At 49.6% G+C, this 26,519-nt stretch overlaps 3 protein-coding genes across 13 annotated transcripts in view; all 3 read right to left on the bottom strand.

Moving 5' to 3' along the window:
• Window positions 1-1,165, bottom strand: part of LOC100027821 (mitogen-activated protein kinase-binding protein 1) — a 34,878-nt gene extending 33,713 nt beyond the window's left edge. Inside the window, exons 1-2 of the mRNA XM_056815982.1 lie at window positions 1,067-1,165; window positions 5-61 (exon numbers count right to left, since the gene is read on the bottom strand). Of these exons, the coding sequence (XP_056671960.1) occupies window positions 5-61; window positions 1,067-1,165 (156 nt within the window). The remainder of the gene's footprint in view (window positions 1-4; window positions 62-1,066) is intronic.
• Window positions 1,166-4,135: 2,970 nt separating this feature from the next.
• On the bottom strand, window positions 4,136-14,222 carry LOC103105226 (bifunctional peptidase and (3S)-lysyl hydroxylase JMJD7). Of its 3 annotated transcripts, none has more exons than XM_056810317.1 (8): window positions 14,105-14,222; window positions 12,186-12,339; window positions 11,828-12,081; window positions 10,577-10,633; window positions 9,211-9,306; window positions 8,979-9,055; window positions 4,964-5,123; window positions 4,136-4,870 (listed from the first exon to the last, which is right to left on the bottom strand). In XM_056810317.1, the coding sequence occupies exons 1-8, from the start codon at window positions 14,166-14,168 to the stop codon at window positions 4,782-4,784; spliced, it is 951 nt and encodes a 316-aa protein (XP_056666295.1). In that variant the 5' UTR covers window positions 14,169-14,222; the 3' UTR covers window positions 4,136-4,781. The 3 variants fall into 3 exon arrangements, with proteins under 3 accessions (XP_056666295.1, XP_056666296.1, XP_056666297.1); XM_056810318.1 differs by lacking the exon at window positions 14,105-14,222 and adding an exon at window positions 13,926-14,076 and having other exon boundaries at window positions 8,943-9,055; XM_056810319.1 differs by lacking the exon at window positions 14,105-14,222 and adding an exon at window positions 13,926-14,069.
• Window positions 14,223-14,294: 72 nt separating this feature from the next.
• LOC100032946 (mitogen-activated protein kinase-binding protein 1) overlaps window positions 14,295-26,519 on the bottom strand; it is a 118,487-nt gene continuing 106,262 nt past the window's right edge. For 5 of the 9 annotated variants that reach the window (XM_056810307.1, XM_056810310.1, XM_056810313.1 and 2 more), the window contains 16 exons: window positions 26,284-26,405; window positions 25,879-25,954; window positions 25,629-25,740; window positions 25,444-25,507; window positions 24,658-24,792; window positions 24,192-24,331; window positions 23,772-23,827; window positions 22,706-22,957; window positions 22,033-22,202; window positions 21,582-21,745; window positions 21,198-21,398; window positions 20,549-20,633; window positions 19,840-20,138; window positions 18,998-19,621; window positions 18,452-18,543; window positions 14,295-16,823 (listed from right to left, as the gene is read on the bottom strand). In XM_056810307.1, the coding sequence (XP_056666285.1) occupies window positions 16,596-16,823; window positions 18,452-18,543; window positions 18,998-19,621; window positions 19,840-20,138; window positions 20,549-20,633; window positions 21,198-21,398; window positions 21,582-21,745; window positions 22,033-22,202; window positions 22,706-22,957; window positions 23,772-23,827; window positions 24,192-24,331; window positions 24,658-24,792; window positions 25,444-25,507; window positions 25,629-25,740; window positions 25,879-25,954; window positions 26,284-26,405 (2,820 nt within the window). In that variant the 3' untranslated portion in view covers window positions 14,295-16,595. Of the gene's footprint in view, window positions 16,824-18,451; window positions 18,544-18,843; window positions 19,622-19,839; window positions 20,139-20,548; window positions 20,634-21,197; window positions 21,399-21,581; window positions 21,746-22,032; window positions 22,203-22,705; window positions 22,958-23,771; window positions 23,828-24,191; window positions 24,332-24,657; window positions 24,793-25,443; window positions 25,508-25,628; window positions 25,741-25,878; window positions 25,955-26,283; window positions 26,406-26,519 lie in introns of those variants that run through there. The other 4 variants (XM_056810309.1, XM_056810311.1, XM_056810312.1 and 1 more) reach the window with 3 other exon arrangements.

The following is a 26,519-nucleotide window of genomic DNA, read 5'->3' as shown; positions in this document are numbered from 1 at the left end:
GTGCGGTTGTGGCCTCGTTGTCGTAGTTCACGCGCAGGGGCAAGACATCGACGTCGTTCATCTTCAAAGGTGGTGGCAGCATGTTTAATGTGGGTTCACCAGCTGCTTCTGACAGAGGCAGCAAGTTCTAGTTGCTTTGGTATAATGCCAGCCCACTTCAAGTTTGACTTTAGCTGATCCTTGTATCTTTTCTTTGGTCGGCCTTGTTTCCTGAGTCCAGCTGACAGTTCACCATAGAATACCTGTCTTGGTATTCGCTGTGGGTCCATGCAGATGACCTGTCCAGACCACCGTAGCTGGGTTTTGAGGACCATGACTTCGATGCTGGTGGAGTTGGCCCTGGGAGCCTGCCAACCTGCTCCAAGTCTTCAATAACGAGGGTCCAAAGAACTACTCTCTGGAGCCTGGTCCCAGACACCCAAAGGAATTTCCAACTTGACCTTTGGCATATTCTTCTTCTTTAATAAACCCTTGCCTTCCATCTTGGAATCAATGCCGTGTATTGGTTCAAAGGAGGAAAAGAAGTAAGGGCTAGGCAATTAGGGTTAAGTGACTTGCCCAGGGTCACACAGCTGGGAAGTGTCTGAGGCCAGCTTTGAAGCCAGGACATCCCATCTCTAGGCCTGGCTCTCCATTCACCGAGCTACCCAGCTGTGCCCTGGGCATACTCTTAAGTCCCTTCCCTTGTTCCTCCAAATCCCAGCTTGAGAAGAGAACTCCGTTGCCATTGAGTCTAAGCCCCGTCCCCCAGAGAATCCCCACCACAGAATGTTCTAAGCGTGGTCTTCCAGGGCCTCTAGTGAGAGGAGGACCCACTCACCTCCTGTCATAGCTTGTTCAAGTGTCAGAGTTCTAACATTATCGAATTATCAGTATCGAATAATTATCGAATATCAGTAAACTTCACTGTACTTCTCTGTGATTTCCCCCATGGCTTCCGGGCCAGCCAGAGCAGGGCTAGAATGAGCAGCTCTCAAATGCCCCTTCTCTTCTCCACACTCAGCCCCCTCAGCTTCTTCCTCCTTGCCTCCTCTGGCAGCATCCCTGCTCTCCTCCTCCTGCTAACCCGGTAATGCTGCTCTGGCTCCCGGCACAGGACCACAGACAGCTTCTCCACCACCTGGTCCAGTGAGGAATGGAAATAGCCTGGGCCACAGTGGGTCATCCCTGGAGTCGTGGGAGGCCTGGCACCAGGAGAAGGGATACCCAGGCCCCAGGAGTCTGGGTTCCCTGATGGGTCCTTACCAGAGCCATGCCTTCCAAATCCTGTGGAGCGCCAGGGAGAAGATGCCGTGCCAACCACGATGAAGCCAGGTGTGTGTGTGGCTCGGCTGGAGCTCCCAGCTCCTCCCACCTTCCCACACCCACTTCTGAAATAAGCACCTCTATAACCGACCAGGCAGGCGAGCCAGCAAGACCAGGTGCCGACGCCTGCTCTGGCTCATCCTGGTTCCCCACTCCCTGGACCTCAGTTTCCCAACAGAGGGCAGGTCCATGTTCCACCTAAGGCTGAGCAGGAGAGGAAGCTACGAGGTGGCGTTTGAAGGAACCAGCAGCAAAAAGGACCCCGGGAAAACCCAAGCTCCTGTTGGGAAGGACCTGTTTCACGGTCTCTGTGCCAGCAGGACAGGAACCTCCAGCCCAGATGGAAAGAGCCCGAGGCCGAGGCCAGGCTGAGAAATGCTCCGGCCCACAGAGGTAGTGGGGACATGAGAGGTCTTCAGAGAAAATGAGGCCAATACAGACAGGCATCTTTGCAGCCGCAGCCAGATGTTGCAAAGAGATGCTGGTCTCAGACAGCTCCTGGCTGTGGGACCTTGAGCAAATCACTTAACGCCTATTGATTAGCTCTTCCTGCTTTTTTTGCATTACACTAGTACTCACGGGGCTCAGGGGATGGAGAGCCATATTCACAGATGGGAGGTCCTGGCCTCCAATCTGCCCTCAGACACTTCCTAGCTGTGTGACCTTGGGAAAGTCACCTCACCTTCCCACACCCACTTCTGAAATAAGCACCTCTATAGACACCCATGTGAATTCAGGCCTAGGTCCTTGGCGGTGAAAAACATCAAGTCAAAAGCACACATGAAAGAAAATAGTTTAATTGCGCTAGGCCCGTGCCAGTTCCTAAGCAGGGCAAAGTCTCGCCCCGGCTGCCCAAATGCTCAGCCTCGAGTGCCAGTTATTAGGTCATTCGGTATCAAACCCTGGCTTCCACAGCCATGTGTCCGGAGCTTCTGCCTGGATCGTCGCGCCCCGGGCAGCAGGGCTCCTCTTTGATTCACTACTACTACTTGGTTATTAGTCGTGAGACCCCCAGAACAGAGCAGGGATGCCCTCAGAGCCGCGGAGGAGCCGCGAGAAGCCGAAGAAAAGTCGCCGCGCGGCTGCCTCCGAGAAGGGCTTATTAAACAGCAGGCTAGCTAGGACGCCCTTTGCAGCGTCGGTGACGGGCCTGGGAACCTATTTCTGTAAGGCACGTCTTACTGTGGAAGAGAGACTAGCTTTGTTCTGTTTGCTCTCATGGAACCCCCCCAGGGAGGGGCCTGGCTGAAAAGTAGAGTTAGATCGAGGCGGCCTCCTCGCCACTGCATGGGCAGCCACCCAGAATCAGGAAGAACTGAGGTCACATCTGGCCTTAGTCACTAGCTGTATGCCCCTGGACAAGTCATTTAACCACTGATTGCCTCCATTTCCTGAACCAAAAATATCATAGAGAAAAATATCAATAGCTGGCTCCCAGGGTGTTTAGGAGGACCAAATGAGATAGCAATTCTAAAGCACTCGGCACAGGGGGCAGCTGGGGAGCTCAGTGGATGGACAGACAGGCCTAGAGAGGGGAGGTCCTGGGTTCAAACCTGGCCTCAGACACTTCCCAGCTGTGTGACCCTGGGCAAGCCACTTAACCCCCATTGCCTAGCCCCTACTGCTCCTCTGCCTTGGAGCCAATACCCAGGACTGATTCCAAGACGGAAGGTAAGGGCTTAAAAAATAAAATAGGATGAAATAAAATAAAATAAAGCACTCAGCACAGAGCCTGGCACTCTGGGGCTATCAAAGGGCTGATTCTCTCAGGCACTCTGAAGTCCTGTGTGAACACGCCTGTTTGGAGATTCTGTGCTCTTATTTTCATCTTACTCTGAACATACTCACTACGTTTTACCCTCCATCCTGTCCTCCTGGAGGAAGGCTTGCGGATGCCCCCAGAGGCCAGGGGAGATGTGAGGCCCAGGCTGAGCCCGAGGGCCCAGTGTGAATCTTGAAATTTCTCAGACTTGTGAATGTTAAAAGATTCTCAGACTCTACCTTAGAACATTTGGTTAAGACCATTCCCCATTTTAAACAATGAAGCTACTTGGATCTAAAATGTGAGAACTCTACTTAAGATCAGAAATGGGACTCCATCCCTACTTAAGACTGCTTTAGGGAAGAAAACTCCTTGCAGAACAATGAAAAGTACTTAAACCCATACTTAAGCCATGCCTATTTTTAGAATTATTACAAAGGGGTGCTAAGTACCTATAAAGGTCAGGCAACTTGTGAACTTAAAAGGAGCAAAGAGGAAAACACTTACACAGAGATTCTAACCTACTCAGGTGTGGAGTACTAAAAGGATTAGTCTACTCAGGTGTGGATTCAGAATGGGCTGTCCTTTGGAAAACGTCTACCGTGATTGGTAGATGGAAGAACTTAGGGGAGGTAACATAGGAGAAAACCCCCTCTATAAGAAAAAGGACAGACTGTTGAAAAAATCTCTTGAGATATACAGGCTCTTGAGAGACAATCTCTAAGGAGGTCTTTCAAGGGAGGCTGACTCTGGCTGGAACAACCTCTGGGGAGACTCTGTCCCCCTGAATCCTCGCTTGAACAGATCTTATGGTGAGTGATTAGGACTGACTGATCTTTTGTTTTAGGGCTTAAGCCTGGGTTGGCCAGTGCTGCCTGGGCCGGCCTATTCTTTTCACATTTATTTCCTTTTTCTCTCTCTCTCTCTCTCTCTCTTTGATTCCTCATTGTATTATTAATTAAAACTCTCTATTAACCCAGTTGACTTGGGTATATTCATAATTGGGAATATTTCCCTGGCGACCACCTTATATTTGATTTAAAAACAAAACACTGTAGTGAAAACATATTTCCAGAGGGCACAATTTACTCACCCACTCTCATATCTACTACAATTTATATCTTCCACCATTTTAACTCTTACAGTTTATGGCATCAACTCTTTTAACTGCCACAGTTTATGGCTCCCACTCTTTTAATTATTACACCAGGGATCCTCCTTCTGTGAAAGCTGCCCCTCCCCCGTCCTTGTACCGAACCCTCCGGGCTCCCCACAGAGGCTCCAAGGTGTGAGTGCCCCATAGAGCGGCGGGCTGCTGCTCTGGGAAGAAGGAAAGCCGAGGACATCAGGGCGAATCATGGATTTGTAGGCACTCGGCCAAGGAAAGGGCTAGAGTGACTGCCATACAGGCAGGAAGGTTCTTACACACCAGAGGGATCCCCCCCCAAAGCCCCCCTCCCCCCAGCCCCATCCAGACCCCCTCCTCCAGAGTTCTACCCCAGGGGTGGCGGGGGGAATGGGGGGGGCACATCAGCCACGGCTCACCCTTCGCCTCAGAGACCAGCCTGTCTGGCAAAACTGTCCCAAACGGATCCCTCACCATAGCCGGCTTCTCCCCAGGAAAAAGCCTCGCAGCCCAGGGCTTCTCTAGAAGTGAGCATGTTTCCGGACGGGCGTCCAGAGACCCGGGAAGGCAGCTCCCACAAGGCCTTCCCTAGCCGAGGCCCGCGGCCTGCGAGAGGGAGTCCAGAAGCTGGTAGTAGCTGTACTTGAGGTCATATTCCATGTCGTACCAGAAATTCACTGGGAAGGAAAGAGGATCCGGCCATTAGCCTCTCCCCCCCATCCAGGCCCAGGCCTGGGCCACCCTCAGCCCTCCCCGTCCTCCCTCCTCACCGGCGACACAGCCGTGAGACTGACGGACGTGGTGAAACCAGAGAGCCGGCAGGTAGAGCATCTCCCCCGCCTGCACCCTGCAGCGCAGCGGCCGGGCCTGCTCGTAGCGGGGATAGCGGACCAGGTCTGGGGCCAAGGGGTCCAGGGGGATCCAGGGGACCTGCGGGAGCAGCCATTTACACACGACAGCCAGCAGAGGCCAGACGCAGGCCCGTCCCACCCGACTCCCAGCATGCTCTTGGCCCACTTGGCCAGGGGATGGACAGGGGGCACAGCAGGGCAGAGGATGGGCATGGGGCACAGCGGGGCAGCAGAGGGGAAGGGGGCACGGCAAGCAAGTTCTCCAGGACAGGGTTTTCCCTCCCTTCCCCTAGGGATCAAGGAGAGTGGGTGTGTGTGTGTGCCTAAATCTGTGTGTGTATCTGTGTGTCTGTGTGCGTGTGTCTGTATATCTGTGTGTCTGTGGGTCTATCTGTGTGTATATCTGTGTGTGTGTCTGTTTTTGTGTTTCTGTGTGTATATCCATGTGTCTGTGTGTGTATCTGTGTGTATATCTGTGTATGTCTATGTGTATATCTGTGTGTATCTGTGTGTGTCTGTGTGTGTATCTGTGTGTATATCTTTGTATGTCTATGTGTATATCTGTGTGTGTCTGTGTGTATCTGTGTGTATATCTGTGTGTGTCTGTGTGTATATCTGTGTGTGTCTGTGTGTATCTGTGTGTATATCTCTGTGTGTCTGTGTGTATATCTGTTGTGTGTGTCTGTCTGTGTGTATATCTGTGTGTGTGTCTGTCTGTGTGTATATCTGTGTATGTGTTTGTCTGTGTGTATATCTCTGTGTGTCTGTGTATATATCTGTGTGTCTCTGTGTCTGTCTGTATCTGTGTGTATATCTGTGTGTGTCTGTGTGTATATCTGTGTATGTGTCTGTTTTTGTGTATCTGTGTTTATATCTGTATGTCTGTGTGTGTATCTGTGTGTCTGTGTATCTGTGTGTATATCTGTGTGTCTGTGTGTATATCTGTCTGTGTGTCTGTGTGTATATCTGTGTATGTCTGTTTTTGTGTATCTGTGTTTATATCTGTATGTCTGTGTGTGTATCTGTGTGTATATCTGTCTGTGTCTGTCTGTATATCTGTATGTGTGTATCTGTGTGTGTATGTCTGTGTGTCTATCTGTGTGTGTGTATCTGTGTGTCTGGTGTGTGTATCTGTGTATATCTGTATGAGTCTGTGTGTGTGCCTATATCTGTGTGTGTCTGGGTGTATATCTGTGTGTGTCTGTGTATATATCTGTGTATGTGTCTGTTTTTGTGTATCTGTGTTTATATCTGTATGTCTGTGTGTGTATCTGTGTGTATATCTGTCTGTGTGTCTGTCTGGTGTCTATCTGTGTATGTGTTTTTGTGTATCTGTGTTTATATCTGTATATCTGTGTGTGTATCTGTGTGTATATATGTGTGTCTCTGTGTATATCTGTCTGTGTGTATCTGTGTGTATATCTGTGTGTGTGTCTGTGTGTCGATCTGTGTGTATGTCTGTGTGTCTATCTGTCTGTGTGTCTATGTATATATCTGTGTGTGTGTCTGTTTTTGTGTATCTGTGTTTATATCTGTATGTCTGTGTGTGTATCTGTGTGTATATCTCTGGGTGTTTGTATATCTGTGTGTATATCTGTGTGTCTCTGTGTATATCAGTCTGTGTGTATCTGTGTGTGTATCTGTGTGTGTGTCTGTGTGTCTATCTGTGTGTCTCTGTGTATATCTGTCTGTGTGTATCTGTGTGTCTGTGTGTATCTGTGTGTCTCTGTGTATATCTGTGTGTGTATCTGTGTGTATATCTGTGTGTGTCTGTGTGTATATCTGTGTGTCTCTGTGTATATCTGTGTGTGTATCTGTGTGTATATCTGTGTGTGTCTGTGTGTCCATCTGTGTGTATGTCTGTGTGTCTATCTGTGTGTGTGTCTGTGTGTATATCTGTGTGTGTATCTGTGTGTGTATCTGTGTGTATATCTCTGTGTGTCTGTATCTGTGTGTATATCTGTGTGTCTGTGTGTCTATCTGTCTCTGTGTATATCTGTCTGTGTGTATCTGTGTGTATATCTGTGTGTGTCTGTGTGTATATCTGTGTATGTGTCTGTTTTTGAGTATCTCTGTTTATATCTGTATGTCTGTGTATCTGTGTGTATATCTCTGTGTGTCTCTGTGTATATCTGTCTGTGTGTATCTGTGTGTATATCTGTGTGTGTATCTGTGTGTATATCTCTGTGTGTCTGTATCTGTGTGTATATCTGTGTGTCTATCTGTCTGTGTGTATATCTGTGTGTGTGTCTATCTGTGTGTCTGTGTGTATATCTGTGTATGTGTCTGTTTTTGTGTATCTGTGTTTATATCTGTATGTCTGTGTATCTGTGTGTATATCTGTGTGTCTCTGTGTATATCTGTCTGTGTGTATCTGTGTGTCTATCTGTGTGTGTGTCTATGTATATATCTGTGTGTGTGTCTGTTTTTGTGTATCTGTGTTTATATCTGTATGTCTGTGTGTGTATCTGTGTGTATATCTCTGGGTGTTTGTGTATCTGTGTGTATATCTGTGTGTCTCTGTGTATATCAGTCTGTGTGTATCTGTGTGTCTATCTGTGTGTGTGTCTGTGTGTCTATCTGTGTGTCTCTGTGTATATCTGTCTGTGTGTATCTGTGTGTCTGTGTGTATCTGTGTGTCTCTGTGTATATCTGTGTGTGTATCTGTGTGTATATCTGTGTGTGTCTGTGTGTATCTGTGTGTCTATCTGTGTGTCTCTGTGTATATCTGTGTGTGTATCTGTGTGTATATCTGTGTGTGTCTGTGTGTCCATCTGTGTGTATGTCTGTGTGTCTATCTGTGTGTATATCTCTGTGTGTGTATCTGTGTGTATATCTGTGTGTGTATCTGTGTGTATATCTCTGTGTGTATATCTGTGTGTCTGTGTGTCTATCTGTCTCTGTGTATATCTGTCTGTGTGTATCTGTGTGTATATCTGTGTGTGTCTGTGTGTATATCTGTGTATGTGTCTGTTTTTGAGTATCTGTGTTTATATCTGTATGTCTGTGTATCTGTGTGTATATCCCTGTGTGTCTCTGTGTATATCTGTCTGTGTGTATCTGTGTGTATATCTGTGTGTGTATCTGTGTGTATATCTGTGTGTGTATCTGTCTGTGTGTATATCTGTGTGTGTGTCTATCTGTGTGTCTGTGTGTATATCTGTGTATGTGTCTGTTTTTGTGCATCTGTGTTTATATCTGTATGTCTGTGTATCTGTGTGTCTGTGTATCTGTGTGTATATCTGTGTGTCTCTGTGTATATCTGTCTGTGTGTATCTGTGTGTATATCTGTGTGTGTATCTGTGTGTATATCTGTGTGTCTCTGTGTATATCTGTCTGTGTGTATCTGTGTGTATATCTGTGTGTGTATCTGTGTGTATATCTGTGTGTATATCTGTGTGTCTCTGTGTATATCTTTGTGTGTATCTGTGTGTATATCTGTGTGTGTCTGTGTGTATATCTGTGTGTATCTGTGTGTATCTGTGTGTGTATCTGTGTGTATATCTGTGTGTCTCTGTGTATATCTGTCTGTGTGTATCTGTGTATATCTGTGTGTATCTGTGTGTATATCTGTGTATCTGTGTGTATATCTGTGTGTATATCTGTGTGTCTCTGTGTATATCTGTGTGTGTATCTGTGTGTATATCTGTGTGTGTCTGTGTGTATATCTGTGTGTATCTGTGTGTGTATCTGTGTGTATATCTGTGTGTCTCTGTGTATATCTGTCTGTGTGTATCTGTGTGTGTATCTGTGTGTATATCTGTGTGTCTCTGTGTATATGTCTATCTGTGTGTATATCTGTGTGTGTCTGTGTGTCTATCTGTGTGTGTGTCTGTGTGTCTATCTGTGTGTGTGTCTGCGTCTGCTTTCTGCACACACGCGCACACATAAGCCCCACCAGGGCCTGCACGGGGACTGCCTGCAGGTGGGGCACCTTCTCCGACGCTTCCTCATCCGAGATCCTGAAGGAGCCGTCCTGCGCCATGTGGTAGGTGGCTGGGGTATACAGCTCTGCGGCCAGAAGGAAAGGGGGTCAGGGGAAGGTGCTGGGTCACCCCCCAGTGGGGCGAGGCTCCCCATGCCTTCTCCCAGGACGGCGGGTAGGTCACTGCGCTGGCCGGCTTGGGGCTGCCGCCCTCCTCCTGGGAGCCCGTCCCGTACCGTACCGTAGGGGATGAAAGGCCGGTCGCTGGGTGGGTGCAGGAGGAAGTGCTTCTCCCCGGCTATCACGCAGTACAGGTTCTCGTAGTGGTCCTTGTGCACTGCCAAACACAGAGGCCATGGGCAGGCTCCGGAGGCCCTCCCGGGTCCCGCTGGCCGCTCAGGCTGCACCCTCCAATCCTGGCCCCAGTGTCTCCCGCAGTCACGGGCTCACGCCTCATGCACGTGCTCACGGAACGCCCAGAGGACGGAGACAGACACCTCCCCTTCCGGGAGCGTTGGTAGGGAGGGAGCTCGCGGGAGGCGCATCAGAAATACAACCGCAGCACCATCTAAGTGGGATCGCAAGTGAGCCCCAACTTCGGCCTCCCATCCGGTACATTCTACTAATTGCCCCTTGCGAGGCAGCAAAATAGTGCAGCAGAGAGATCGCCGGGCCAGGAGTCACGAAGACCCGCGTTCCCATCCAGCCTCAGACACTTTCTAGCCGTGTCACCTCAAGCAAGTCACTTCACCCACCCTCTTTGCCATCATCTCCTCATCGATACAAGAAGCTGCAGAAGGAAATGGCAAACCACTCCGGTGTCTTTAACAAGAAAACCCCAAATGGGGTCCCAGAGAGTCGGGCGCCTCAGAAGCGACTGAATGAGATGGCCACGCACCGAGACAAAAGGGAAACGGCCTATCTTCAAGGACCTGACAGCCTTCTGAGGGTGGCAGGGCAGGAGAAGGGGGCTTTTTCTTTGAAAAAATCATGGCGTCTCAGCATCAGAAGGGCCTCGAGTCAGGAGACTGCTTCCGGGGCAGGGCTCCCTTCCGACCCAGACAGGCCTCTTCCTATCACACAAACTTTTCAAAAAGGCTTTCAGGTTAGTTAGCGCCCCCTGTGCCAGGCCCTATGACTGGCTCCTTTCTGGGTGAGTCCTTGCTGTCTAGCCTGAGGCTCACAGGGCTTAACCCTCCAATTCATTCAGTCAGTATTGACAGAGGTGGGCCTCCTGGGTATTTTGGGCTTTGTGGGTGCTGTGGAGAATGCAAGTACGTAGAGGAGAAACTCCATTATTATTATTATTTTATTCTCATTTAGCTTTATTAGGGGTTATTCTGGCAGGCCGGTATCACAGGCTGAAACTTCCTTTTCACAAAATTACACAAGTTCATGGTTGGAACAACTTGGCATCAGAAGCCAGGGCAGACCGGGAACAGCTTCTATCACTTCCCATCTCATTGCCTCCACCCCCAGTCTGTCCCCCAAACCCAACTAGTGGCAATGGGTGGAAAGGACAAAGAATACGATTTAGATGGGCGTCCAACCTCCCCACCCAAGTCTCCATTCCTCGGCCACTTCGTCCTAGACTCCCTGGTACTCACAAGAGGTCACTGCAGCTTCTTCCCCGAGCCAGAAGTTCACAGCATCAGGCATCTTCCCTGGATAGAGATATACATTTTAGGAGGCAGCTGGGTGGCTCAGTGGATTGGGAGCCAGGAAGTCCTGGGTTCAAATCTGTCTTCAGATACATCCTAGCTGTGTGACTGAGCAAGTCACTTAAGACCAATTGCGTAGCCCTTGCCACTCTTTTGTTTTGGAACTAATACACAGTATTGATTCTACGATGCTTCGAAGGTAAGGCTAAAAACAATATATATTTTACATATATATGTAAAATTAAACATATTATATGAAACATATATATAATTCACATATATATTCTGTTTTTACTATGTTCTGGAGAAATGCAAGGCAAAAAGACAGTTTGTGATTTGTTCTGATTGGAAATCCAGAGGGAAAAAGAAGGGGAAAAGAGCGTGGGGCTCTCTACCACCCCCTGCTGAGGGAATCAGTCCCAAAGGAGAGATGGGCACCGAATGGGAGCTGAGGCAGCAGAGGAGGACCTGGTGAGGGCTGGGGAGGGTGGAGGGTCCTGGGAACAGATTTGGCAGAGCTAAAAATGCTAGAAGGGCCTTCTCTAGCAAGGAGATCACCAGAGGGCAGGCCTCCAGGAGCCCAGCCTCTGATAAGTCCGGGGAGGGACCCCAGGCACTGCTCAGACCAGAGTGGGAGGGGGAGGGAGAAGGGGAAAGGGGGGTAGAGGGTAGAGGCTGTAACTGAAACCCGGCAAATACTTGGTGTTGGCCAGGCACCTCCTTCACAGCCAGGAGGTAGAGTGGGCCAGGATTCTTTTCCTTGTTTCATACATGAGGAACTGAGCCCCGCAGGCTGAGCACCTGCTCAGTCCCAGGGTTAGGATGCCTCCCAGGTAGGCCTGGAACTCAGGTGATTCAAGTTCAGTCCTTTCTGGTCTCTCCCCTTTTGGGGCTCCCCTCCCCCGGAGTCGGGAAGATAGATGGAAAGGAATGCTGGCCTTGGAATTAGAGGGCTTCCATTCAAATCCCAGCTCTGCTACCCACTCCCCGGGGTGATCTTGGTCTCAGACTCCTCATGTGTAAAATGAGTGGGCTGGCCTCCGCAGCCTCGAAGGTCCCGCCCTCTCTTAAGAGCAGAGTGTCTCCCAAGGGGGGGGGGCTTCCTCCTTCTCAGGAGGTCACAAGGTCTGAAGGGCGGGGCCCTGCGGGAAAGCACTCCGTTCTTGCTCCTCCCCCGCCTTTCCTCCCTCCTCTTACCCAGTGCTTCCGTGGCCCAGGGCACGTGGGGCTCGACATCGGGCAGTAACTGGGGTAGCTCAGAGGAGAGATTAGAGCACTGCTTCTGCACGTAGAGCACCCCAGGGTGCCGGGCCCGGCCCTCCAGCACGTCGATCACCGAGCTCAGAGGTAGCCGCCTCTCCGCAGGCATCACAAACCGCTCTCCACGCACCGCGTCTGCGTAGCCATCTGGGGTCACAGCCACACTCACTTCCGTGCTGCCTACCGCGGCCCTGCCCAGGAAGCAGAGTCGGTGAGGGCGGAGCCCAGGCTGCCCCGCCCTCAACCCCGCCCCTCCCGACTTGCGGGGAGGGACTCTCTGGGGTGCAGCTCCTACCTGAGGTAGGGTAGTGTCCACTTGTCCAGGGCGGGCCAGTGTCGCAGGGCATTGCGGATGATACACGGTCTGTTGGGACACACCCAGTCCCGGTAGAACTGGAGCGGGCTCGGGGCTCCATCCAGGTACGGCACAGTGAAGGGCACGCACAGCTCTGAGGATAGACACAGGGCTAAGACATCTAGCGTCGCCGGTTCTGTCCTCATTTACTGGGAGAGAGGACTCAGGAGTGCCTGTGACCCGCTCCGTGTCTCCCTGGCCGCCGGTCCTCAATGTACGGGGGAAAGGACACATGAACACACCCGCCCAAGGAGTGCAATTTCTATTCTGGCAGCCACTGCCCGGTTGTCTGGACACGACCCAAAGGCATTGAGACCATACAGTACAACACTGAGTTTGGGGTAGGGAGACCCTAGTTCAAATATGACCCCAGACACATTCTCTAGAACCTCCTCAAGGCACTAAATATTTCTTGCCTGTTTCTCCATCTGTAAAATGAGCTGGAGGAGGAAATGGAAAATCGCCTCATTATCTTTGCCAAGAAAACTCCAGATAGGGTCACAGAAAGTTGGACAACTGAAAAACACATGTAAATGTAAACCTCAGCTCATGCCTTCCTAGCCCAGCACAGCCCCCAGCTCCTCCGGGTGGAGCCCAAAGGCCATACCAGTGTCAAGAGCCTTGGGGCTATGGTTGGCTCACCCAGAATGAGCTTTAAATACAAGATCTCCTCGAAACCTCACAACCACTAGGCGAGGCAGGTACTGTTACCATCCCCAAAGTTTGCAGATGAAGAAACTGAATCTAGGGAACTTAAATGACTTGTACAGGGTCACTGAGCTAGTAAATGAGCAGTGATTCAAACACAGGTCTTTCTGGCTTCAAGGCTTTTCTACTAGGCTGTGTAGGGTCCATTTACTGTGGATTCCATCAAAGTATCTGGACCATCCTGAGTACTTTGGGGATCATAAAGAACCATTACAGAATAGACTGCAATTCTAAGTGGGGTGGGATGAGAGGTGGAGAATATGGGGATGTCACTCAAAAACGAATAACAATCAGAAAATAATTCAGCCCCCGGAGCTATTAAACTATTCCTACCCTTTGATTCGGGAATATCACTGCTAGATCTCTACCCAAAAGAAATCCAAGAAGAAAAGGACTATTATGTACAAAAATATTTATTGCAGCTGCTCTTTGGAGTGGCAGAGAATTGGAAACTGAGGGGACACTCACTCGATGGGGAATGCCTAAACAAATTAAGATCTAGCACCTCAATACATCTCAAACGCCTTCAGAATGGGTCTTGGTCTCTTCCCCACCCCCCCCCCCACCCCCGTTTCCAGCCACCATTCTAATCCTAGTTCTAGCAGCCTAATCACCTGCTGGTGATCCCTTCTATCCCTCCCTCCCTCGGGGTCATCCTGCCCGTCAAGAAGCACCGACTGCCCTTTTCGTGTGCTGGCGGAGGCCTGAGCTTATCTGAAAGGCCTGGAAACTGCTGGGGGACTGGGCACGATTCCCAGAGAAGAGATTTCTAAATAGTAAACTCCATGAAGACAGGGAGGAGTTCCCAACCCATCTTCCCAGAGTAGACCGACCAGTGGGCGGGACTTAAGGAAACAAGGAAAATGCCCCGCTTCCCTCACACTCCCCGAGCCCCACCGCTCTCCCGCAATGCACAGCTCCCACCTTCTTCAGATCCTCAGTGTTCTTTGCTCTAAACAAAGGGCTACTTACGATTCCCAGTACGCATTGCGCCTACACCCTAAGAGGCAGTCGCTCCGCAGCCTAGAGGGGATGAGTTCCGGGCAAAAGGAATACTAATCCCGGCGTGCCCTGCGCTTCACCCGCATTTGGTGTTGACTTTGGCAGGGCCAAAGAAGGCCGCCGTAGCCTCGTAGTAAAACCCCACTGACCTCCCGCAGTAGCTGGGAATTCTAAGAGTTGCCTTCGCACAGCCTGCAACGCCGCCTCCGCCATCTCCAGGCCAGTCGGTGCGAGCCCCTCCCAGTCCCGGTGAGGCCCCGCCCTCAGGAGAATGCTCGAAACCCTCCCCACCCTCCCCCAGACATAAGTGGCTCACACCATCCAGCACAAACTCCTCGGTCCGTACCAAAGTGGTCGTATTTTATTGACTGGTTCGACACTTATACAAACGGAAACGTTAAAAAGGACCCCAGCCCCGCAGGCAAGCACGGGGAAGGGAAATCAGAGCGAGGCCGGGGACCAGAGTATAAAAGTTATAAATAAGGAGTGTCCAAAATGGCAACGGATAAGGGGGAGTGCCAGACCTCGGGCATGCGGAGGGGCCCGGCCCAGGGCAGTTGGGGCTGCTGACAACAGCCCTTTGGTAGCGATGAGCCCCTCCTGTCGGGAGCGGGGCCACGCCAATGAACATGGAGAAGTCCAGAGAGGGCCGCCTAAAGAGGCAACTGGAGGTTCACAATCTGGATGAAACTGCAGCATTGGACCCAGGCTGGCCTCAGCTGGGGGTGGGGGTGGCGGTGGGGTGGGGTAAGGCTTCAGCCCTTGGGGTTTGGGTTTGCAGTGATTTCTGGAATGGCCTCCTCCACTCTGCTTCATGGCCACCCTTCCCAGCTTTGGGCTCTCTTGGAGCTGTCCCACCCATGCCACAAGGTTTTTTATCCAGGTGGCTCCTGTCCATGTCAGTGTTCAGGAACGTGGGGAGAGGAGTGGTGGGGAAAAGGTGCCGGAAGGAATCAAAGTTAGCCAAGCCTCAAATGAGGGCCAAGCCTTCTGCTTCGGTTGAGCAGAACTGCGGGGTCTCCCGCTGCCAAGAGGAAGCATCCCCTCCATGGAGGCGCTTATCTCCTCATGAAGCCAGCAGCACTCTGGGACCCAGAGACAAATGTCCAGAACCCACAACTCTCACGGGAAATGGCCTTACTACTGGGATCTCCTTTTGACATGCCTGTCCTTCTACTAATGTCCCTCCCTCCACTCAAAACTGTTCCCTTGAAAACTCAGTCCCCTACACTACTATTTATAACCTCTCTACCCCAAATCACTTCCCTGTTCCACCCTTCTTCTTCCCCAAACGTCTCTGAGCCAGCCACTGGCTAAATTCATAGCTACCTAAGCCTCTGTTCCCTCCACATCACAATAGGCTAAGGACCCAGTATGATTGCTACACAACACTATTCTGAAGAAGGCCTGCTTTCCAGACAATATGGCTTTAAGTCAGATCTCCTGTTGTCCTGGGGGGGTTCAAGGAAGCCAATCTGTGGCTCGAGCCACAACAATGATTTTGTCAAATACATCACGCCAAGTTCTGATCCGGCACCCTTTCACGTGTCTCCTTCACTGAAAAAACTGTGTATGGGGCAATCCAAGGAGTGCAAGGGTTAGAGCCACAGGTGAAGGAATGAGGAGGGGGATCACACAGCCTGTTGTGTCTGCTTCTGAAATCCTTGAAGGAGGATGGGCTCAGTTAGGATAGGGCTAGCACCTTAGAACTGCCCTTCAAACGAAGGCAAATGGGAATCCCCAGCCCCACAGACTTAGCAAAAAGAATTGCTTGGCTTCTACAGACTAGAGTTCAAGAAAAACGAAGAAAAGAAGGAAAATGGAGGGGAAAAGATGATGGAGGAGCCCAGAACTCTGGGGTTCTCCAGTCTGGAGACCTTTCTGACCTGCAGTAATGCCTCACAGAGCTGGCCGCACATACTCTGGCTAGAAGGGAAGAGTGGAAAAAGAATACTTCCTGGGAGGGAGCCACTTTGGAAGGGAACAGATGAATAAAGGGGATGTGTGTCCCTGACCTAGCCTTTCTAGTCCCCTAAGGGTGAGCAGGGCCATAAATAAGGTTCAGAAGACTGTGTCTTTCTGAACTTCAGAGGGACACCTTTGCTGATCATGGCAGACACTAGGATTTTCTACTCATGCATTGGAGAACCCCAGCTAGTTTCAGGGCAAGCAGGAAGAGGGCAAGACTTCCTGCCATTGGTTGGGGCATCCCCAGCCCCCACCCCACTAAGTGCCTTCCCCCACTGAATACCCTGTATTTGCTCCAGCCTAGAAGCTGATCCCTGCAGTGATTCAAATGGCTTCAAAGAAAGCAGGGGCTAAGGCCCCAACCCTGTTCCCCAAACTCAGTGGGAAGAGCTGCTTCCCAAATCCCCATAGCTTCCTGCAGCACCAAGAAAACTTTGGGCAGTCTTCAGATTTGCTCTAGATACAAGCATCTAGAAGCACTCTGAAAGCAGAAGTCAAGGATGGGGGTAAAAGTTGGGAAAATAAATTAATAGGACTGGGGAGCACTGAGTTGAAAAAAATGGGATCAGGCATGGGACTCCCCTTAGGTGTCAAGTTTTTTTTCTCATTTTTCAAATGAGGAGAATGATGGACAGAGGAAGAACGTTTCCTTTTGGCCAGATCCTCTGGGGCTTAGAGCCTCCGTTCCATGCGTCTTTCCACAGCTTGGAGCAGAAGCTCAGAGTATTGCTCCAATAGTGCTTGTGTCTGTTCGGTTCCCACAGCATTTGGACTCCCACTGGGACTGGCTGTCGGCACACCAGTCAGAGACTCCAGTTCTTGCTGCACCGAAGATAAAGTATCCTCTAGATATCGGATGATTCTGCTTTGCTCCGCTGAAGGTGAACTCGTCCGGACCACCTGCAAGAACAACCAAGAATGAAGTATTTGAGGAGATTTGAGGGGGGGCGTGGAGAAAGATGACCACGAGGCTACAAGAAGGAGCACAAGTATCTTTTCCCTATGTTTTTCTGTAGTGCTATGAGGTGTCTCAGCTAGATCAGCTTTAGAAATCTAGAGGCACACTTGTCACTACCACGACCACACCTGGCCAATGAGGGTGGAACCCTCTCACATTTTGCTGAAGACATTTCCTTCTTCATTTATTCACAGCAAAGCCAGAAACCTTCCAAAGAAGCTTTACTAAAAAACAAGGACAAATGAACTGATGGCGATTGAACTCAATGAAAAGACAGAAAGATATGGATTTATAGGATAAAGTTCAAATTTCTTAGATTAACATAAGTCTAACCACAGACTGGCTTGTTGCATCACAGATTTTAGATTTTAGGGTTTCACTTCCAATTCCTTAATGAGGGATATACTAGAAAATTGGGCCATATATGAGCATGCAGGAAACATGTTGGAAAATATGGTTTAGAATTAAAAAACATCAAAAACTTGTGATACATTTAGAAGTTTCTTACTGAGAAATAATTTCTTCTTCAAGGAGAGAGAACTATTAAAATAGAGAAATAAGAAAGCAGGTTTGCAAAACATAGAGGTTGCTACCAGGTTGGCTCCTGGCAGAATGTTAGGAAGAAATTTGAGGAGGACCTGAAGCCTGAAGCTGTGTGCTTAGTTCCTGTTTCTCTGCAACTTGGAGGGATCACTTCCTATCAGGAGAATAACTGACTTTCTGAGAGAAGCAATTTGACCTTATAGTTGAGGCCTCTGACCAGCTTTCTAGTCTCTGAATAGAGATTTCATCTGGACTTCCACCTACTTCTACCTCTTGTGTTCCTGAGCTTCGGTTTGAAATATATCTGCTTTCCTGTGAGAAAGGCCAATCTGTAGAAAGACTATACCTGTCTGTGATCATCAAGTAAACCTGAAGCCTTCTTGGTTGTAGGCCTTGGGTGACTCTACCATAGGTCACCACCTTATCCAGCAACCTGATATACTTCCTTTGCCCAAGACTTTTTTTTTTAAACCCTCATCTTCCATCTTGGAATCAAAACTGTTGCATTGGTTCCAAGGCAGAAGAGCGGTAAGGGCTAGGCAATGGGGGTTGAGTGACTGGCCCGGGGTCACACAGCTGGGAAGTGTCTTAAGTTAGATTAGAACCCAGGACCTCCCATCTCGAGCTCTGACTCTTAATCCACTGAGCTACCTAACCCCCCCAAGGCATAATGACCAAGTTGCAAGAGCTGTGGGAAACAGGTACATTAATATACTGATAGTGGAGCTGTGAAATGGTCCAGTCATTGTGAAAAGCAATGTGTAACTCTGGCCAAAAAGCTATTAAACTATGTACTATTCTTTCTGACGCCATGATTTTAATAATATTATAACCTTAAGAGATCAAAAGGAGGAAAACAGCCCCCTTACTTATTTTATCTAATCTTTGTAGACTCTCTTTTTGTGGTGGCAAGGAATGGGAACCCGAAAGGGTGCTGCCCATCCATGGGGAATAGCTAAATAAAATGACAGCTGAATGTAATGGATTACTGCTGTGCCCTAGGAAATGATGAAGAGGTGTCACTCACCAGCCGATATAGCTGAATGGCTTGATGTACACTGCTCCGAAGCTCTGCCACAACATGCTGGCACCTCTCCATGCTCACCACCATCACTGGTTCTGGGAGGGAGACAGATGCAACTGAATGACTCCCTATAGGCTTTCATTATAAGCCTCCCACCCAAAGGATCCCCACAGTGAGACTCCGTAGCTGCTCCCAGCCCTTCTGCCAATCTCGGCAGGGCCACACAGACCCTTCCTTTTGGGACTCTCCTCCCCTTCTTCAACAAAACCCCCAGATCTGCCCTGACCCAGGTAAGAGAGACTTGAGAAAGGGGCCAGTCCCAGAGTTCAGGTAGCACTGAGGTGGACAAGGCAGGCACAGGGAGAACATGGTGCTGCTCAGCAGGAGTGTCTCACCATCAAGGGAGTGACTTATGGAAGGAGACAGGAGCAGACAGGACGAGACACACCAGAGGCTGGATGCGCCGAAATGGAATGGAGCCCGAGAGTGGCCAACAGAAACAAGAGGGGGGGAGGGGACAGGAGATGAGAAGTGAGGAACTCTGCACACCTGAGTCCTGGCTCAGGGAAGCCCCAGGCCTGGGAGGTTCCATGGGGTTGGGGATCTCCTCTGGGGATGGGGGCTGCAAGTCCTCAGGACTTCGGGGGAGGCAGTTGGCCGGTAATTCTTGGGAACAGGAGCTTTTGGGACCAGGCTGGGCCTGGCTCTCTGTCCGGGGTGTGAGAGTGCTGCCCTCCCCCAGGCAGGCCTGCCCCACTGCTGTGACAGACTTCTTCCCCAGGCTCTCTGGGGAGCCAAGCTGTTGCGTTTCCCAGAGGGCCTGGCTCTTTGCCCCAGCAGAGAAAGAAGCTACGTTAGGCCTGTCAGGCAGGGGCTTGGGAATGTCCAGCACAAGATGAGCCCGACGCGGCAGGGCCAGCTTGTTGACGGATGTGATCCTGATGGGGTTGGGGACCTGAGTTTCAGCCAATTCCCCCTGGCCTAGGTTCTCCCCCACAGAGGAGCTACGAGACATTTTGGCCATGGAGCTGGTGGTGGAGTTCAGGTAGGAGCGGGGCCGAGCTGGGCAAACATCCCCCTGGGTTTGAGGGCCCAGGCCTTCTTGGACGACGTCATTCTCTGGTGGTGGTCCTGGGCCAAGCAGAGGTGGCTCGTCTGAAGAAACACACGTAACTAAGTCAAAGTGGAGGAAAAACTTTCACTTTCACCAAAGGCCATCGCTTTGTGCCTGGGCCCAAAAAATATCTAAGGGCTTGAAAGAACTCAAAACAAGTGCAATGACACCCCTGGCCCACCCCACCCCCCAGTGACTTTCCTACCCCTGGAAAGCCCCCAAACTCAAATGCTCAGGAGGGAGCCACATAAAGCAGGCAAGGCAAGGCAGCCCTCACCTTGTGGCCCTAGGTTTTGCACTGACTGGGCTTTCTGAAGGTTGCTGCCAGAGCCAGAGAGGGCAGTTTTAGTTCTCTTGTGTGTCCAGCTGCCATCCAGGTTTAGGCGACGCCGTCGGAGCATAGAGGTCATATTCTGGGGGTGAGAGACACTACACACTGGCTCTGGCTCTGGCTCTGGCTCTGGTGGGCTGCCAGGGAAGCAGATGGCTCCACTGTGAGGCTTCTCACTTGGGGCCTGAAACACCCTGATGGGTCTCTGTTGTGCTACTGGTCTCCAGAAAGAAAGGGGCGGCTCCCTAGAAGAATGAGAATGTGAAGAGGATGAATGACCCTCCCCCACATGGGCCAAACTTAGCCATGCATGCTCCCCCCTACCATGGCCAGAGGCCGTTCAAGCTCCATGTGGGCCCCTCTTTGGCAACCAGCAGTCCAAAGGGCTTGCAAGGTCTCTCTTTCATCTGTGACAAGCCTGGGGTAATGGTTTAATTCTCCCAAAGCTTTACTTTAAGTCAAAGACAAAGTAGAGGAGGCCCTAGTGTGGGGCCAGACCAGCCTTGGTGGAAGGACTGGCTCATGTCCAATCACTTCAAAAGCAGAGCTATAGGCAGAGGCCTTTACTTCTCTGGTTCTAGGCCCAGCGGGGGAATGACAGGATCCAGGACTCCATGCTCAGAGTCTGGGCTGGTGTGAGATGAGAATGACGTACCTGATTCTAGGCGTCTGCACCCGGGACAGGAATCGGGAAGATATACTTTGAGGTTCTGTCCTTTCCAGGGGCTGGCCTGGGCCATCTGTCATGGACACAATAAGTTCATCAGTCAGCAAGTATTTATTCAGTTCCTACTCTGGGTCAAAACCCTGAGTGCAGGAGCACAGCAACGTGGCTCAGTGGATACAGGGCCAGGCCTGGAGACAAGAGGTCTTGGCTTCAGATGTGGCTTTGGACAATTTCCTGCCTATGTGACCCTGAGCAAGTCACTTAACCCCAATTGTCTTGCCCTAACCACTCTTCTGCCTTAGAACTGAAAACTCAGTATTGATTCTGAGGCAGAAGGCAGGGTTTTTTTTTTTGGAAACCAAAACAAAACCGAAAATCCTTGAATTGAACTATGAATTAAGTACAAATCTGAGTACTATTTCCCAGCCTTCAGGACCCAAATTCAACCTTTTATGACATCGAACCCCCAGGACAGACTCTTATCCATCCCTGGATCCCTGTACTCCAGGAACAAAAATCCTAGGACACACTCTGCCCTTATGCCTTTCTTTCTCCCTCTGCAGTTTTCCCTCTCACAGGTAGCCTGGGAAATGGATTGAGGGGAATTGTGACCAGGGCCCTGGTCCTCTGGCCACACCTGGAGCAGCCCCATTGGCTAGTGTCTCAAAGTGCCGTCTGAGGAACTGTTCCTGGTCAGGAGTATGGGGGCTGCCTCCCTGTAGCCCACCAGAGCCACTTCCTCCATCCTCCTCTTCTTCCTCTTCCTCTTCACCCTCAGCTGGTTCTTCAAGGTCTGAGGAGATTCCATCCACACTCAATGGCTCTGTACTCTCAGAGTCTAGGGAAGGCAAGAGAGACATACTATGTATGCCCTATCTTGCTTCAATTCCACGTCAGTCCTCCCCATTTGGTCCTGGCCCCAAGGTAAGGTATAAGCTTTTCTCCCATATCTGCGTGCTTCCTCTGCCCACCAAGGAAGCCCTAGGGACCGCAGGTTTTAGGATGAATACAGTCTTCTTACCTTCATTCGGATGGTCTGGACTGGAAAGACGGCTGCTGCTATAATCCACAGAGCAGGCACTATCAGGACTGTGTTTCTCTGTGCTTCTGTTAACTGGGTAAACGCTACCCAGTGGACCATGGGGAAGGGCCTGTACCTGGAATTCCCCGTCCAGAGGACAAGACCTAGTAAAGAGGGAGAATGAGGAAAACAAGGAAAAGTAATTAACTGCCTTAGTAGTTTGCTCATTTTCTTCCTCAACTCTGGGAAGGTAGTAGAATGTCACTTGGACCTATTCTTTTAGGGAAGTGTATACAGGGTAGGGGAGAACCAGATAGAGATCCAACATCCCATATCCCAGTTAGAAAGTACACACTTGTGAAAACTATTTGGGAAAGGTTCTAGAGGAACCAGAGGAGTAGGGACTGCATAGCCCTTTGGAAGAGTGGAGGGAGGAGGGCAAGGTCCTTGCCTGGAGTCCAGGAGAGGGCAACTGTCTGGCTCTGGGTAGACAATGCCACCTTCATTGTTCATTGGCTCCAGCTCTTGAGCAGAGACCCCCTCCTCTTCCTGAGAAATCAGCTGGATAACTTGGGAACAGGCACAGGACTTAGAAACCAGAGACTTGGGAACACTGCCATTCTGGAAACAGATGAAAAAGGCTATTCTAGTTGAGTTTCTTCGTGTGATAAGAGTTTCTTGGAGAGAAATGGAAGTAAGGTCCAGAAGAAACTATGACTCCCCAATCCTGAACAGAAACTGAGTAACACCACGTAGTCTTGCATACGGACAAGAGCTCAGGAGCTCTGAAAGGGAATCTGAAAACAAAGTCGTGGCTATAGTAGCAAACAGAGCTGTAACTGTATGTTTTCAAGCTCCTGAAAAAAAAACAAAACACTGTACTTTTTTTTACATCCTATGGAGGCTGTATCACTAGCCATGACATTATTTAATATACCTTCACTCAAGGGACTTCTAGGGGGACAGGTGACAAAATTTGTTTCATTCTAGCTACACCACACCAGCCCCCGATATGCTCCAGGTTGAACACATAACTCAAAAACATTTGAAAGAACCCTAGACTTCAGTTCTAAGGTGAAGGAGACTCAGATCTTGGTGGAAGTTATCTGGGAAAAGGACCTTACTTGGCTGGAATGGGCATCCACAGTGGATCGTTGGCTATTTTTCTCAAGGACAGGCTGGTCCTGAGCTACTGACTCCTGGGCCAAAGAATCCTGGCTGGGTGGTCGAGGTACTGAGGACAATGTCTCCAACTGCCGAAGATCCAACATGGAGCAGACGCTTAGCTCTACACCTGGCTGGGCCCATCGTCCTCGCCTTCGGGGACCTTGACTGCTGGCAGGCACTGGGTCCAGGAATTCTACTCCCTCTTGAGTCTAAGAAAATAGAGAGTGAGAATGGGGGCCAGCTTCCACCCAGATTACTTGGGGGACCTCAAAAACTAGGGATGATACAGAGAAAGCAACACTGGTCCCTAAGTAGCTCAGTGGCCCAGTGGATAGAGTATTGGGCCCGGAGTCAGAAAAATTTGAATTCAAATCTGGCCTCAGACACTTACCACCTAAGTGGCCCTGGGGCAGTCACTTAATCTCTATTTGCCTCGATTTCCTCAGCCCTAGAATTGAATTAACGATAGCACCTACCTTACAGGGTTAACAGGATATTTGAAAAGTACTTGGCCTAGAGCCTGGCCCATAATGGGTGCTCTATAAACGCTTATTCCCTCCACCTCCCCTGAAACAACACAAACTCCTCAAGAGCAGAATCAGAATGCTTACTTGTAATATATTTCTATAATTCTGAATTTAGCCCTTGTCCTATCTATGTTCACACTGCCTCCCCCCTCCTTTCCTGGCATGTTTGCAGCCCTGTTCCAAGTGGCATGACTTCAGGTTCTAATTCTGCATTGGGCCATGGAAATTCTGGATATGGACTTTCTCCTGAATCTTTCCCAAGGCTCTTGGAGCTTCTGGCTCTGACCACTTACATCTTGTGCCCCATACCAGTTAACTAACTGGATCTCCTTCCCAATAATGATGAAAGCAAGCTTTGGTCATGTACCCCGCCCCCACTGGGCTTCAGGCTTGATGTGCCCATGGGAAGGAAAATTTGGGGAGGCTTCCCACTTGGAACGAATTCTTACCCTCAATAGGTGACTGTGGTAAATCAACATCAGGTAGAGGCACTTACCCGACTCATTTCCCAGTGGGACAGACTTCTGGGCAAGGATGGACCTCGGGCTGAAGCTATCATAGGGAAATAGTGGGAAAGAGCTCTGGGTCATGCTTAGCAATGGAAAAGCTCCCCAACTCCTCCTCTGCCTTTAGCACTTCCCAACATTTTGTGATCCCTGTAACCTTTCTTCTTCTGGTAAACCTCATAGTCTCTAGTCAATTTTAAAGGATTAGGAGTTGGAGAACTTACTATATACTTATATAAGCAATCAACGGATTTCAATAGAATAATACACAGTGACGAAATCATCCTCAAAGCAACTTCATGACAAGCTTCTTCTACCCCCTGAGTTGTGTATATCCCAGGTTGGAAACCGTAGCATTCCTTCCCCTGGGCCCTTTACAGGTTTTTCATTTACACCAAGAAGACACATACCTGGCGGCTCTTTCTTGGCGCCCTTGGCAAGAATGGGCAGGGCTGGCAGTTCTTCCTCCTCGGTGCCCTCATCTTCCCCATCTTTTTCACTCTCGGAGGAAAGGGCTGGTACTGCAGAAAGCGCTGTAGGGGCATCTCGACTAAAATCAACAGGCATCAATCCCAGGGGAGAGGACAGAGACAAGGGAAGGCGGTTAGTGGAAAAGTGATCAGTAGAAATCAGATCAGACGGTTGGAGTCTTGGGAGTAGTTATGGTGGGAAAGTGACACGAAGGAAACATAAATATTTTAAATGTATTGGTGGGAAAGGGAGAGGCAGGAGGCTAACAAAGGAGAAGGAACACACTTCTTAATCTTATTATGTATCCACATAATTGCCCAAGTTCTGAGAGAAAGACAAGAAAGATATAGGTAAGGTAACAGGGAGGCAATGATGCAACTCCCCAACTTTTCCCTGAATCCTTACCTGTTAAGCCCAGAGGCCCTTCGAGAGGGTGACAGTCCCTGCGGCTTGCCCCCTCGCTGGAGTTGCCGAAGCTCAGCCAAACGTTGCCGCATACTGATAGTCATCTCAGAGCTCAAGCGCCACAGAAAGATACAACTAAAGAATTATAAGGAGAATCAGGGGGTGAAGTAAAGATGGGCCAGAACCTAGAGGAAGGGCAAAATAATGATACAGAGCCTCCCTGAGCTGGTGACCAACATGGAAGCAGTTCAAAATAGGGCCAATGACATCAAGTCAATCTCCTCCAGAAAGCCTTGCTTAATTGACCAATCAATCAAAAAGTAAGCATTTATGGAGCACCTGCTATGATATCCAGGCTCTGTGACCAGCCCTGAGGAATCCAAAGGAAACTGAAAGAGTCCTTCTCAAGGAAATTCTATTGGACCACATCAGAGGAAAACTACGGTACATGCCCAAGTTTAGAGATGACAAATGAAATAAGTACAAGATGATGTGTCGGGGATGGGGAAGGCAGTCCCACTTTAGGGCCTCTTGTAGAAAGTAAGTGAACTTTGAAGGAAACTAGAGGTTCTAAGAAATGCAGATGAAGGAGTGTTTTCTAGGCAAGGATAAGAGGCAGTACAAAATACTGGAAATGGAAGATCAAAAGCTTTGGGCAAGAGAAACAAAAAGAAGGCCTCTCTGTGCTAGAAGGCTATTCATGTAAGGTAAGAAAATCTTGGTCCACAACCTTTCCTAAGGTGGGAGTGGTGGTTCTTCCTCCCAAGGGAGGCTTTTTCTGCTCACCTATCTCCTGATACAGAGATGAGATGTTTGCAATCATTGCTGAATTTCATGCCAGTGACGATTTCTGGGAAAGACACAGAATACAGTTTATGAGCCCACTCTCATCCCCACTGAGAACTTGTTGCCGCTAAAGGGAGCTGAAAACAGATTCATCCAGCCCTGTTTCAATTTCAGGAAGAACTCACCTGAATGGCCATACATGGTAGCCACACACTCTCCTGAGGTGAAATCAAAAATGGAGAGGCTCTTGTCTGAACAGCTGGTGGCAATGTAAATGCCTGAGGGATCTGTCTGAACCTAAAGGAAGAAGTATTTTGTAGGGGAAGGTGAGAGGTAGTAGACCCCCGAGGCAAAAAAAGCACCCAATACTCTCAATTGACAAGGAATCCCTCCCTGCCCTCCAGGGCCCTGCCAGGCCTGAAAGGCTCCTTTTACCTTGATGAGAGTCCCATCCTCACCCTGGGACCCTTTGTAGAGTTTCTTTTGCTTTCCACTGCTTATATTAAATATCCTAAGGAGAGAAAGAAGAGGATTTGCTCTCTCTGGACCTCACTGTGTATGTTTATATAATACACACACATGAGTATATATCATGGGAAGTAGTGATTAGTGCATGACAGGGTATCATAGATAAGTCTCCCTCTTTTCTTCCCCTGCCTCAACCCCCCTCTCTTAGACAGACAACAACCCTTGACAAGAGTACTGGTTCACAAGGAAAAATCCCAGGCATCAAAATCAAGGAAGTATCAGAAGCAACACTGTTCTATCACTTGGTCAAAACAGGGCTTCCTCAAGCTGACATGGAAATAAGTGATGACCATCTTGGGAAAGGATATCTACCTAATATTTCTGTCTTGGCAGCCAATGGCAGTATACTTCCAGCTGGGTTCCACATCCATATCATACAGAGTTGTCTTTCGCACCACATGGTGTGTCCGTGTAAATTGCACCCCATCTCCAGACTGTAGGAGACATGGCATGTGGACAGAGTTAAGGTCCACACAGACTTCCCCCTTATGAACCCCCCACCATTCATTTCCATCTCCCCAGAGCTCCCTCCTTAAGCAAACAGAGGA

The sequence above is a fragment of the Monodelphis domestica genome, chromosome 1, assembly GCF_027887165.1.
Source record: "Monodelphis domestica isolate mMonDom1 chromosome 1, mMonDom1.pri, whole genome shotgun sequence".
NCBI classification, from domain to species: Eukaryota; Metazoa; Chordata; class Mammalia; order Didelphimorphia; family Didelphidae; genus Monodelphis; species Monodelphis domestica.
This window is presented reverse-complemented; position numbering and strand designations above follow the sequence as displayed.

Coding starts and splice junctions, on each gene's coding strand:
- LOC103105226 (XM_056810317.1), bottom strand. CDS start 14,168: ATGGCGGAGGCGGCGTTGCAGGCTGTGCGAAGGCAACTCTTAGAATTC. Junction 12,340..14,104: donor ATTCCCAGCTACTGCGGGAG/GTCAGTGGGGTT, acceptor GTCTATCCTCAG/AGCTGTGCGTGCCCTTCACT. Junction 9,056..9,210: donor CCGGCCTTTCATCCCCTACG/GTACGGTACGGG, acceptor TTCTGGCCGCAG/AGCTGTATACCCCAGCCACC.